Source organism: Pelmatolapia mariae, linkage group LG7 (genome assembly GCF_036321145.2).
Source record: "Pelmatolapia mariae isolate MD_Pm_ZW linkage group LG7, Pm_UMD_F_2, whole genome shotgun sequence".
Classification (NCBI taxonomy): domain Eukaryota; kingdom Metazoa; phylum Chordata; class Actinopteri; order Cichliformes; family Cichlidae; genus Pelmatolapia; species Pelmatolapia mariae.
In genome coordinates, this window is record NC_086233.1 from 700,001 (window position 1) to 713,670 (window position 13,670).

Sequence of the window (13,670 nt, forward strand, 5' to 3'; positions counted from 1 at the left end):
GAACTCCCAGTGTCAGGAAAACCATCAGACAACCAGTTTAAAGAGGCACGAACAACCTGAGCGTCACATTAAAAGCATGAATTAGACCAAAGAGCGCTGAGACGTCTTTAACATCAGTTAGTAAGAGCAGTCAGGACAGCACAGTCACCTGACATCACCCAGGAGCTCCATCTCAGACTCTACAGGCCTCAGTTAAAGGTCAAAGTTCATGACAGCACAGGCAGGAACTGACTCAACAGGTATGCGTGTTTGGCGAAAACAGACGAGGCTCGAAGCTCAGCGGCAAATCTGCAACAGCTGATGGAGAAAAGAATCGAGTGCAACGTTTGCCTGCCCCCTCACGAAATCAGCCGCTTGCCTCATTGATCTCTGCCGTCGCCTCAGCACAGGTGTCATCGCCTACCTCCTGCAGACAGACGCTATCGGAGAATGGGAGCAGTGAAGGTCGGTGCTGAAACCTGAGATGAGGCTGATGGAGCAGCAGGCGCGGCATCGGCGCTCTACGTCATTTAAAATGTAGACAAATGTTTTTTTATACACGTCATGCAGCGCCTGAAGCTCCGCCCACCCCACAGTAAAATAATCTGCACCGCTGCCTCTGCTCACGATGCTGACAGTACTCTCAGAGCACCATGTTTTCTGTGCAGACAGCATGCTAGCACCGAGCTAGCGTCGCTGAGAAGGAGCAGACTGAAGTAATGCATTACTCTAACAAAGTAACTTTTGTAATGAAGTACATGTTTCAGAGACTAAACCAATCACAGGCTGCTCTCTGAAGGAGGTGTGTGTGACGCTGTAATGCAGCAAAGCGTGTCACCAGCTGCCTGTCACCTCACGTCCTCTCGCCCAGACGCCACATGAGTCAACCAGTGAACGGCTCAGATAGAGCATACAAGGTCACAGTCAGGTACACCTGTTCAACTGCTCATTAAAAACCCGATCAGCCAATCAGGGGCCAGCAGCTCGGTGCATGTAGGTATGATGAAGACGAGCATCAGAATGATGAAGAACGAGTGTGACGTGGCTGCTGATGAGCTGAGATTTCTGAGCATAACGCAGGAAACACGCAGCGAGCAGCAGCTCTCAGAGGAAAGGAGGTCAGAGGTCAGGAGAACGTGATGAAAGTGTAACCCTGTCCTGTTCTGTGATTGGCCGGTGCCTCCATCATGGACTTTTAATTCGTCCCACTGAGCATGCTTACGCAGAGCTTTCAACGCACGGGTCCGTCCGCAGAACACGGGAGCATCACATCACCAAGGTCGGGATGGCACTCGATACTCGATTGTGATTGGACAGAATCTGTCCTGCTTCCAGGAGCAGATTCCAGACATTCGTTCACGTCTTTATGACTCATTAACACGCGGCATGAACCTGAGACGTGCCTGAAAGCTGGACAGGAGGTTGTGACGTTTGTTGGTGGGTTTGCTTCTCAGGCGGAGCTGCTGCTCCACGCTCCTCTGTGACCTCTGACCCCTGCTGGCTGTTTTAGAGGAGCAGAACTGTGACTGCCACCTGCAGACCTGAGCTCAGACGACCTGCACAGTAGTGATGGGATTTCCGGCTCTTTTTAGAGAACCGGGTCTTTCGGCTCGGCTCACTAAAAAGAGCCAGCTCTTTCGGCTCCGAACCAGCTCTTCAGGTTGTTTCGTTGCTTTAATTAATTTATTATTACAATAATATAAAATTATGCACAAAAGGAATTACTAATGTAAAAAAAAGTGGTTTTATTTATATATGTTTATATATAAATATATACAGTGGCCCCTAGAGACACGTACAAACTCTAAAACACATTTCTAGCGTTAACTGAACTTCCAAAACAGAGCTACCTAGATCACTTAAATTACACAATTGCATATGTATATGGTTTGTGTATTTATACACAAGCACTCATATATATATTCAAATAATTTTAAAAAAAAGTTCATTTACCTGTTACTACCACACACCGGTCGTTGGTACTTGCTGGCTTGTGTAGCCTCTAGGTAACAAAAGCTCAACACTGCGCCTAGCATTCTGGAGCACTTCTGTTGTCTTTTGTACATGTTTTGGAATTTTTATGTGCTTCTGAGGCTACGTCCACACGTACACGGGTATTTTTGAAAACAGAGATTTTCCATTTTCGTTTTAAAAAATAATCCCGTCCACACGTAAACGCAGAAATGAAGGAAAACGCTGCTAGGAGCATGCCAAAGCAACAGGTGCCGATATATTCCTAAACGTGTAGAAATGTTGGCCAATCAGAAGTCTAGAAGCCTCGGTGGGAAATAGTAAACAAAGATGGGGTGTAGAAGCAGAACCGAGTCGTATGTGTGGAGGGACAGTAACTGTGTGTGTATATGTGAGCATTTAAACACTGCAGAGAGTACAATTAACAGTAACAGTATTGTAGAAATTCATTTCACCGAAACAAAACGTGGCGCACAGTGTGACGTCAAAAAAGGCGCACACCTTTGACGCTGCGTTTTCTCCGTTTTCCTCATCAACGCTTAAATGCAAAAACGGAGTTTTCGAGAATATCCACCCTTACAGGCATTTTTTAGAAATCTCCGTTTTCAAAAATACCCGGGTACGTGTGGATGTAGCCTGAGTTTTTACGTGTTTTGGAGTATGTACTTGCTTCAGGGTTTGTACGTGTTTTGAAGTTTGTACCTGCTGCTGTAAATATACTTTTATTTAGTCACTCCACATAAAGTGTAATAAATAAGTCATATAATACAAAAACCAACTAGTCACTGTTCAACTTTTAACTATTTAAATTTTCAGCTTTCCTTTTGAACAAATTTAAAATGAAACAACACAAAACACTGCAAACCACAGCACAATTAAATATAAATTAAGATATGAAAAAGAAGATGCATATTCTCTGTCATATGGGCCTGCATGAATAAACTTTCTGAATCTTTTATCATCTGCAACTGAAAATAGTTGTGGATGATTACTATACCTTTTTAATGTGACGTTGTTGTCCCTGGCTCTCTTTCTCTCTCTCTCCCTCCCGCTCTGTTCCTGTGCTACTGCGAGTGTAACTACCGCCCCTCCCCCCTCTGCCCAGCGCAAAGCACAAGGCTCGCGTGCAGAGTGAAGCGGAAAAAGAGTGCGAGAGAGAGAGAGGGTGAGAGAAAGAAAAAAAAAAAACCCACGGCTCGCGATAAGGAGCCGGCTCGGGTCGTTCACTTCAAAGATCCGGCTCTAAGAGCCATTTCGTTCGCGAACGACCCATCACTACTGCACAGGAACCTCAGCCGATCAACTGTGTCCATCACATGACCTCAGGTGGGGGCTGGAACGCAGCGCGTCCTCTAACACTTTATCCTTCCTAAAACCTCAGAGGTGGTGCTGAACATGCAAAAACACAGCATGCTGCAGGTTTCTACGCCCTGCAGGGGGCGGCGTAACGAGCACCAGAGTGAAAGGAGGCGAAGAAAACATGGAGAAGAACTAACCTGGGCGCCGCTGGAGGACTGGCTCGGTGAGGTTCTGCAGGCGGGCGAGCAGCAGCAGCGATCCGGCTCCCAGCAGCAGGAGGAACCACAGGAGGAAGCAGAGGGAGCAGGGCGGCTTCACGGCAGCACACAGCAGCCTCCTCCGAACGCCCAGCAGGCTCATCCTGGACCGACCACGGCGAGCACCTGAGGAGACACAAACACTTCAGACGAGATCTGATAAAGACATGCAAACCTGATGCTCGCCGTGCGACTGCACGCCATCGGATGCCTCTGAGGCCGAGCTTCGGCGTTTCACTCTGAGCGCCGACAGTTCCTCTCTGTTTCCTTTAAACACCGTCACCTGCTCCACCTCCTCCAACCACACTCCTGCTGCCTCAGTACCTTTACTGTCTCTCTGAGCACATGCACACCTGAGCGCAGCAGTGCCCCCCTAGTGGTGGTAAGTGTCCAAATAGTGGCGCTGTGGGTGTGACCTGTCAGCCTCCCGGCAGCTCCACCTGCGGTATAGATGTGAAAATCTTACACCGCTTCACGCTCAGGTTTTTATCAAGCACCCTCCATCACCTCACAAACATGAGTGTCGACACCGCCCGCCCAGCAGGGTGACGACCACACCCCACAGCCATTACACACACGATGGAAAGATCCACACGAAACCTCCAAACAGCTGCACGCTGGCTGGATGCTGATAGGCTGAAACCTCCACGGAAGCTGCAGTTGAAGATCTGGGTGGCCGTTGGAGCCATGCTGCACCTCCTGAGGAGGAGGAGGAGGTGGTCACCACAGCAGAGAGTTTCACTGTGAGTGTTTCCAATAAAATGAATCGTTCTCATCAAACACGGACGTCTGCAGTAAGTCTTACATCATTGTTGACATTATTTTGTAGCTGTCCCCTCCTACAGAGGACAGAGGTCACCGTGGCAATATACCTGTAGAGGTCTGCATCCCTCCATGGATACCCAACCATCACTGACCCACCGCCGAGCTGGCGTTCTCCTCGGCTTCTCCAGACACTTTCAGCTCTGACACGTGTGCTCAGGCTGAGCCCGCCCTCATCTCTGCAGAGCTGGGGGACAGCGGTGGACCTGCCGGTTCTGGTGTTCTAGGGCAGTGAGCGTGGGCCCACTACAGGACATGTGGCCCTCAGGCAAACCTCATGAAGTCTATTTCTGATTGTTTGGTCAGAGACGTTCACACCAGTGACCTGCTGCAGGTCTTCCTCTTTGCACAAAGGAGCAGATACTGGTCCTGCTGATGGGTTAAGGCCTTCTACGGCCCAGTCCAGTAACCGTCCGTCTCCTGGAGTCTCCTCTGTGCTCCTCAGACGGTGCTGGGAGACACAGCAAACCTGACGATGGCACGTACTGATGTGCCATCCTGGAGGAGTTGAACAACCTGTGCGGCCTCTGCAGGGTCCAGGTGTCACCTCGTGCTGCCAGCTGTGACCACAGCCAAACGCAAAACCAGTGACACACTGTCAAAGGCCTCCGACAGCTCAGTGCTCATTGGAGGTTAAATTCCTGGTTTTGTGAATGGAGTCTGGTGGAGCGTGACACTTTCACTTCCTGTCAGGATATCACAAACCTGCTCTCTCTGTGGGAAATGAGCATGTGCAATAACATGACGTTCTACTTCCTGTGACTCTTTTCCCCACGAGGATCATTTCGGCGTTCGTCCACTCACGCTCTGACCGAGAGAATGATGGAGAACATGAGGGTGATTTACGAGTGGTGGGGGAGGAAAAACGAGAGCTGCTCCTGGTCCTCCAGTGCTTCCTGAAAACTCACAATCAGCTGATCGATCAGCTGTGCTCACTCAGACGCTCCTTTAATAACGTCTTCATTAGACTTTGGTTCTCAGGTTACTCGCTCTCGTTGGCCTTCAACACTGAGCTTTTAAAGCTCCTTCAGTTTATTTTCTGTTTCCACAGCATTGATCAATGCACAGCGACCTGCAGGTTATCACCACCGCCCACCAAGGGATTCAGTTTATTTTGAAAAGTCTCAACAGGATCTTCAGCTTTATTGTGAAAGGTTTATGTGGAAAATAAACAAACAGATGGCAGAGCCACGCAATGGTTTTACCGTTGTTGTTGCTAACGACAACGAGTAAAAACAGTTGCTTGTCCGTCCGTAGTGTGGTTACATTAAATATAAGAGAAAGCGAGAAAGAGAGAAATTCTACAGTGACCATCAAACCATGAAAATGTTGTAAACGGTTTGTTTTGCGACACCACGAAACAAACGATAGCGTAACATGAAACGATAGACGTTTTTATATCGTTATCTGATATATATTGTTATATCACACGGCCCTACTCCATCCTGACACACGTCCTTCTGCCCCCCCCAAAAAAGCCTGAAAGTCAAATGACTGTGATCCATGTGGCAGACGAGTAAAACTCCTGACTGTGCCGGAAACTCACTCTCGTACACGGAGTCATCTTTACCGACAGGTGGCTCCACGAACTCTGTGTTGGACCACACCTGCACCACTAGGTGGCAGCACTGCGCCTGAACAAGAGAAGATACGACTTATAGGGACACGTGAAGCGCCTCCATCCTGGTTTCTATGACGATAACTGATCAAGCAGGTACACTTTGACATGACCACAGGAGGGCGCCGTCACAGGACAAAAACCAATGCCATCACTGGCCGTTTACTGAACCTGCTCTGTGTGTGTGTGTGTGTGTTTGTTTTTACTGCACAGCCATCTCTCCTGCTGACTGCACACTTCCTGCTCCCATGAGGCCGAGCAGGAACATCTGTTTCCGTCTGCAGCGTCACACAGCAGGTGAGCCCATAACACACACACACACACGCACAGTGCCGCAGTGTCTGTATCTGCAGGCCACACAAACTAACTTTTGTGTTTTGTGCTGAGAGACTCTGTGATGGTTTCAGATGTTTTCAGCTGATCATGTGACGCATAAATGGATCCAGCCAATCAGTCTGTTTATTTATTCCACCCATCCTCTGCTGCTGATCCAGCTCAGGGTCTATCCACAGAAGCTCAGGCCTCCCAGCCTCCTCCTCCAACTCCTCCTCCTGGCACGTAGGTGTTCCTAGACCAGCTGAGAGAGATCACCTCTGCAGTGTGGCCGGGTTTATGCCCCGGCCTCCGCCCAGTGGGAAGAGCTGACCTAGGAGGCGTGGAGTGGACTTCCTTAGACTTAGAAATGATTAAAATGAAAATAAGGCAGCACGGTGGCACGGTGGTTAGCACTGTTGCCGCACAGCAAGAAGGTCCTGAGTTCAATTCCAACATCAGGCCGGGGTCTTTCTGTGTGGAGTTTGCATGTTCTCCCCGTGTTTGCGTGGGTTCCCTCCGGGTACTCCGGCTTCCTCCCACCGTCCAAAGACATGCAGCTTGTGGGGATAGGTTAATTGGATAATCCAAATTGCCACTAGGTGTGAATGTGAGTGTGAATGGTTGTCTGTCCCTGTGTGTTAGCCCTGCGACAGACTGGCGACCTGTCCAGGATGTACCCCGCCTCTCGCCCTATGACAGCTGGGATAGGCTCCAGCGCCCCCCGCGACCCTGAAAAGGATAAGCGAATGGATGGATGGATGGAATAAATTAATAAGGCCTCCCAAGGCTTCAAAACGGGTGTCGGTGCTGTGATGTCACCAATCTGTCATACTGTACAAATTAAACCAGTGTTTCCAACCTTTTGGAGCCACGGCACATGTTTCACATTATAAAAATCACACAGCAAAAACAAAAATGTCACAAAAAGCACATTGATCATTTCCCCCGCACTCCAGGCAGAGCAGAATTGGCTCGGTTTGTCCCCAGTTTACCTTCTTAGCTTCCTTCTGACCACTGCTCATGCTGGGGCCTTCATCTGGGAGTTTCCTCCAGGACCAGGTCACACTGACTACTTTTCCTTTGCAATTACTTTTCCAGCTGTGAGACGCTGCGTCGTCTCACAGCATGACTATCGTCATTTCTTCTTCGTCGTCTTCTGTCTTACTGGCAGTTGCGACCCATTGAATTAGAGCAGGTAGTTGTACTGCCCTCTAGTGGAAGAGAATGTCATTGTTCTGCCCGTTACTCACACTGATTACTTAAAACGGCGGTCCGTTTGGTACTGGGCTGCGAGAGTTGAGGCTCAGGCGTGAAATTTATGGTTTTCACGGTTTTATCGTTATTTTTTTAATCATTTTTATCGTTAACTCTGTTTCCCTGGGTCTGTGTTATGAATAAATCTTCTGTTTTTGGTACCGGTTTTATTTTGTTGTATTTATCTGCGACACCTTAAAGGCCGGTCTGTAAAATATTGTCGGACATAAACCCGTCCATGCAGTAAAAAAGGCTGGGAACCGCTGCCTCAGAGTACTAATCAGGTGGAACCAGATAATCTTCCACGGCTCACCTGATCATTTCTCACGCCACACCTATGTCCCGCGCCCCAGTGGTTGGGAAACACTGTATTAAACTATATTATATTATATTACAGAAGGGCTGCAACGATTCATTGAGTATTTCGAATAATTTAAATTTTTTGTGTCGATGTTTCGTTTAAGGCACGGCTCTGTACTGTGCTATCCTCACCATGGAAACGGTTACCACGGTAAATCTTAAAACTGAACTGAGGCCTCAGTTACACAGGTGACTGCCTGGCAACCGTTGCTAGGGAAGCATGTACTCATCAACTGGTCGGTTGGTGGAGCTGCAGCAAAACCTCGTAACCAGAAACAGAGACCGTCAAAGTAAAAGTCTTGCCTTTGGAAATATGTTGGTTTAAACCAGGGGTGGGCAATCTCAGTCCACGAGGGCCGGTGTCCCTGCAGGTTTTAGATCTCAACTTGGGTCAACACACCTGAATCACATGATTAGTTCGTTACCAGGCCTCTGGAGAACTTCAGGACATGTTGAGGAGCTAATTTAGCCATTTAAATCAGCTGTGTTGGTTCGAGGACACATCTAAAACCTGCAGGGACACCGGCCCTCGTGGACTGAGATTGCCCACCCCTGGTTTAAGCAGTGCGGCACAGCTTTTACTTTGAAGGTGTCAGTTTCCAGCTTGGTTTTCACAGCTTCGCCGCAGCTCGGAGAGTAAATGGCGAGTGAATCGCTCCCCTCTCCAACAGTCTGATTTATATCACAGGAAACGAGGAGCACCACGTTGATTTTATCATCGCTCTTAAAGCAGCGGCTGTAATCTGTTTGTGATAAGGACAGTTTTCAGCCGCAGACGAGCACGACCTCGACGTCTGAGATCGCCGCTGAGGCGCTTTGTTCTGTTTTCTGAAGTTTTACAGCAGAAACTTTTGTCCCTCTAATAATAATAAATGTGTTATTAAGGTTTCTATTAGCGACGAGTGGCTGATGATTTACAGCATCACGCTGCAGCAGCTCATTCTGCTGAAACGAGGATAAAACAGCCTGCATTTAAATAAAACAGGGAGGCTGAGAACGAGACGCTGCGTGCAGAAATAATCAAGCCAGGCTGGTTTGAGTGTTTGTTGGCAGGATTAAAGAAAAACCATCAGGCTGCGTCTAATGAAGCATGAAATACTGAGAACAAATAATCAGGTTTCTGAGTATTTTCCCCCAAACAGGTCGCAGTCCCAACTGAAGAACAGATTCATTTAGTCAGAAAACCAAAAACACGGCAGGAAAGTGCCTGCCCCAGTGCCTGTCACTGGGGAAAGTACCACAGCTGTGGAAGACCTCCTGTGTGGTACCGGTACCAAAGACCTCCCATCACAAGGACCTCAGCAGCTACAGGCCGGTAGCCCTGACATCGCATCTGATGAAGACCCTCGAGAGGTTGGTTCTAAACCATCTGCGCCCCCTGGTGAGGTCTTCATTGGATCCGCTGCAGTTTGCTTACCAGCCTGGCATCGGGGTGGAGGACGCCATCATCTACCTCCTGCACCGAGCTCTGACTCACCTGGAGAAGCCTGGAAGCACTGTGAGGATCATGTTCTTTGATTTCTCCAGTGCTTTCAACACCATCCAGCCACGACTTCTGAGAGACAAGCTGGAGCTATCGGGAGTGGACCACCACATGTCCCAGTGGATACTGGACTACCTCACAGAACGTCCACAGTATGTGAGGTCACAGGGCTGTGTCTCTGACACGCTGGTCTGCAGTACGGGGGCCCCACAGGGAACTGTGCTGGCACCATTCCTCTTCACCCTCTACACTGCAGACTTCTCCATCAACTCCCCACGCTGCCACCTACAGAAGTTCTCTGACGACTCTGCCATAGTCGGCCTCATCACAGGTGACTCAGAGTACAGACAGTGGACTCTGGACTTTGTGGACTGGTGTCAGCAGAACCAGCTGCTGATCAACGCCGGAAAAACCAAGGAGTTGGTGGTGGACTTCTGGAGACGCAGACCCACCACACTGACACCGGTGAACATCCAGGGAGTGGACATTGAGATAGTGGACTCGTATAGGTACCTGGGTGTTCACCTGAATAATAAACTGGACTGGAGCCACAACACTGATGCTCTTTACAGGAAGGGTCAGAGCAGACTCTACCTGCTGAGGCGGCTGAGGTCATTTGGAGTACAGGGAGCGCTTTTAAAGACCTTCTATGACTCTGTGGTGGCATCTGTCATTTTTTACAGTGTTGTATGTTGGAGCAGCGGTTTATCGGCAGCTGAGAGGAAGAGGTTGGATAAACTCATCAGGAAGGCCAGCTCTGTTCTGGGATGCACCCTGGACCCAGTGCAGGTGGTGGGAGACAGAAGGACTCTGGCCAAAATAACATCTCTGATGGACAGAGTCTCCCACCCCATGCATGGAAATGCTGCTGCAGAGCTGCTTCAGTGACAGACTGCTGCATCCTCGATGCATGAAGGAGCGTTTCCGCAGGTCCTTCCTCCCTGCAGCTGTCAGACTGTACAATCAGAACTGCTCCCAACAAACACAGATGTCTACATCAGCGCTGTAATAACGTCTACTGTTATAACTTGCACATTACTTTTCTCAGCTTATATATACACTAACTTATTGGAAGTTACATGTCTACTTTTTAATGCACAGGTACAATAAACAATCTGCACTTTTCTAATTATTCTAAATATTCTTAACTATTTAAACATCTTTCAGTATCCTGCTCCGTTTGCACACTATGTGTACGCTAATTTAAATAACTGTACAGTACTCTGCTCTGTTAGCTATTGTCCATGATGTAAATATGTAAAAATTGTGCTTCTGTTCTGTGTCCTGTTCTGTTTGTATATGTGTGTTTTTGCTGCTGATACAACCAAATTTCCCCTTGTGGGACAATTAAAGGATTATTCTATTCTATTCTATTCTATTCTATTCTATTCTATTCTATTCTAAACTCAGAGGAACGAGTCACAACGAAGAGTCGAGAGGACGACCCCTCTTCACGTCCTCGCCGAGTCAAACTCTGGACCTCCAGCTGACCGCTCGGCGAGGACGCTTCGATCCTGCTGCGCCCGGATTAACACGACGGCAGGAGATGGATATCCTGCAGTGTGATGGCAGAGCTCCACGCCGTCCACCACAATCACACCTCCCTGAGCGACATCATCAACACTCTGAAACAGGAAACACCCGCTGTCATCGAACCGCCGCAGACGTTTTGAGCTGCGTCAATATTGTGAAAGATTATTAACACGCTGAAGGAAACAAAGGAACAAACGAGAGTCAACGACAGGAAACAACAATCAGGGTAAACTGCAACAGGAGAACTCACGCTAACTGCACTGAGGGAGAAACTACAGAAGAACACTGGAAACTACAAAGAAAATATGGAATAAAGTGTGAAACAGTAGAAGGGAAACCAGAGTCTGCTGGTCTGGGCTGGTGTTCCTCCACAGCTGCAGGATGAAGACGAGTCCCACCAACAGCTGGAATCAAGTTACAGGAACATGTTTGCAGAAGCTCCTGATTTCCTCACTTTTCTTCAAACTTTTGTTCTCTTAATATCTGAAAGTAAAGTGTTTTAAGAACATACGTGTGCTGACTTTGTCTCCAGCAGGACTGTGAGAGTATCCTGAGTTATTCACATGGTTCCTACAGGAATCATTCAACAGCATCGTACCTGCAGGACGTGTTCACACGCCGGTTTGGTTGAAGTCAAAGTGTTCAGGCTGCTAACGAGACAGCAGCCTGAACACTTATGTACAGTTGGTACATAAAATGAGAGCTTGTGCAGGCGGCGGCTGCCCAGGAGGGCAAAGAAAGCAGATAAAGAAGTCATTTTTACAGTAAGCAGCTCCCCGAGAAATTTCACCTCTCTGTAGCTGCACCACAGACGCTGAGACAGCCTCCATCGTCACGGTTACAGTCGGCCTTTCGCTCTGCTTTGTGTGCAGATACAAAGACAGAAAATGGGCTGCGTGAGCGAGGGCCAGGACGGCGTGCGGGCTGAGAAACGAGCCCGAGCTCGGGGACAAAGAGTTCCACGCAGCCCCTGAAATGAAGGTGACCCGAGCTGGAAAGTGAGCTGAGGCACGAGTCGCGTGTCTGCAGCTTGTTTGATACTGTGGACTTTCCACTGTGCTTCCCTGATCTCTGAGCTTCTCACACTCAGCAGCAGTAACAGCACAGTGCTCGGACACACAGCAGGAGTTTCTGTGCCGCTGCCGCGTACACGGATGTTAACTGATCGTCCTCGCGGCCCAAATCAGTTTTCTACTTCCTGCCTTCTCGACTCCGTCCGCTGTTTTCGGCACAGCGGGTGTCACCACGAAACGAGATTAACTTATCAGCTAAATCAGAGATTTCAGTTTCATGACGGTGTTTAACGCAGACAGATCACCATGGTAACTGACGATGGTCTGACCTGTTTGTATGTTTATCACAGTGAACATTCAGAGAGTAAAACAAACACTTCATATACTCAGTGTCTCATCGGGCTGTGGGACTGAGCTGAGCAGGTGGGTCCACTTTGAAGTCTCAGAAATAAACGCAGCGCTAAGTGATCGTTTACCATGTCAGCTGACATAACACTGCTTTGTTCTTCTGCAGCTCTTATCTTAGTCTCACCACTTTACTCTGGGTCACCTGTTCCTCTGATACTGTGTCTGACTGAAGGAGGAGATGAAAAAGATTCAAACACCTCGTTTAATGGGAGCACACTGAGGTTAATCGTGGAGTTCCACAGGGTTCAGTGCTAGGACCAATTCTGTTTACATTATACATGCTTCCCTTAGGCAGTATCATTAGAAGACATAGCATACTTGAAGCCAGATAACACACACCAACTAGTTAAACTGCAGGAATGCCTTAAAGACATAAAGACCTGGATGGCCGCTAACTTTCTGCTTCTTAATTCAGATCAAACTGAGGTTATTGTACTCGGCCCTGAAAATCTTAGAAATATGGTATCTAACCAGATTCTTACTCTGGATGGCCTTACCTTGGCCTCCAGTAACACTGTGAGGAACCTTGGAGTCATTTTTGACCAGGACATGTCCTTCAACGCACATATTAAACAAATATGTAAGACTGCTTTCTTCCATTTGTGCAACATCTCTAAAATTAGAAATATCCTGTCTCAGAGTGACGCTGAAAAACTAGTTCATGCATTTATTACTTCCAGGCTGGACTACTATAATTCATTATTATCAGGAAGTCCTAAAAACTCCCTGAAAAGCCTTCAGTTAATCCAAAATGTTGCAGCAAGAGTCCTGACAGGGACTAGAAAGAGAGAGCAGATTTCTCCTGTATTGGCTTCCCTTCATTGGCTTCCTGTTAAATCCAGAATTCAAAATCTAATTCATGTTTCCATCATTTACCCAGGAATAAAAATGTAATTTTCTTGGATCTCTCCTACTTTTGCTCACTGAAAAAGAAACATACGTCCCCATGGACATCTTTTATTTTAATAAAGGTACATTTGGTAAATAAAGGAATTTAGGATTATTATAAGCATCACATTTAATGAGAAATGTCAAACTGCGCCTCTGACAGGAGCATTTGTGGCGATGCAGCTTTCTGATCTTTGAATCACCTCAGCTGAAATACTCTGTCAGTCCTTACGGACGACTGCACGGAAATATGAAATAAACATAATCAGGAATATAATCTGCAAATCCGATGAGTTGATAAGCCACCTCCTCCGGCACAATAAAGGGCTTGTGTGGTCCCCTCGACGCGAGCTAGGAAGATTAATCCCTGTCATTCCATGATGGGACTCTAATCTTATGGGATAACGTATACGGAAATCTCCACCTCCGTTCACGTTTATCCGCGAGCTGCAGCACGAGGTGGACAGCAG

The 13,670-nt window shown here is 47.9% G+C and overlaps 1 protein-coding gene across 1 annotated transcript in view; it reads right to left on the reverse strand.

Moving 5' to 3' along the window:
* The window catches only part of LOC134630296 (carbohydrate sulfotransferase 8-like), a 52,176-nt gene that overhangs the window by 23,856 nt on the left and 14,650 nt on the right, over positions 1–13,670 (reverse strand). Inside the window, exon 4 of the mRNA XM_063477471.2 lies at positions 3,447–3,632. Within this exon, the coding sequence (XP_063333541.2) occupies positions 3,447–3,632 (186 nt within the window). The remainder of the gene's footprint in view (positions 1–3,446; positions 3,633–13,670) is intronic.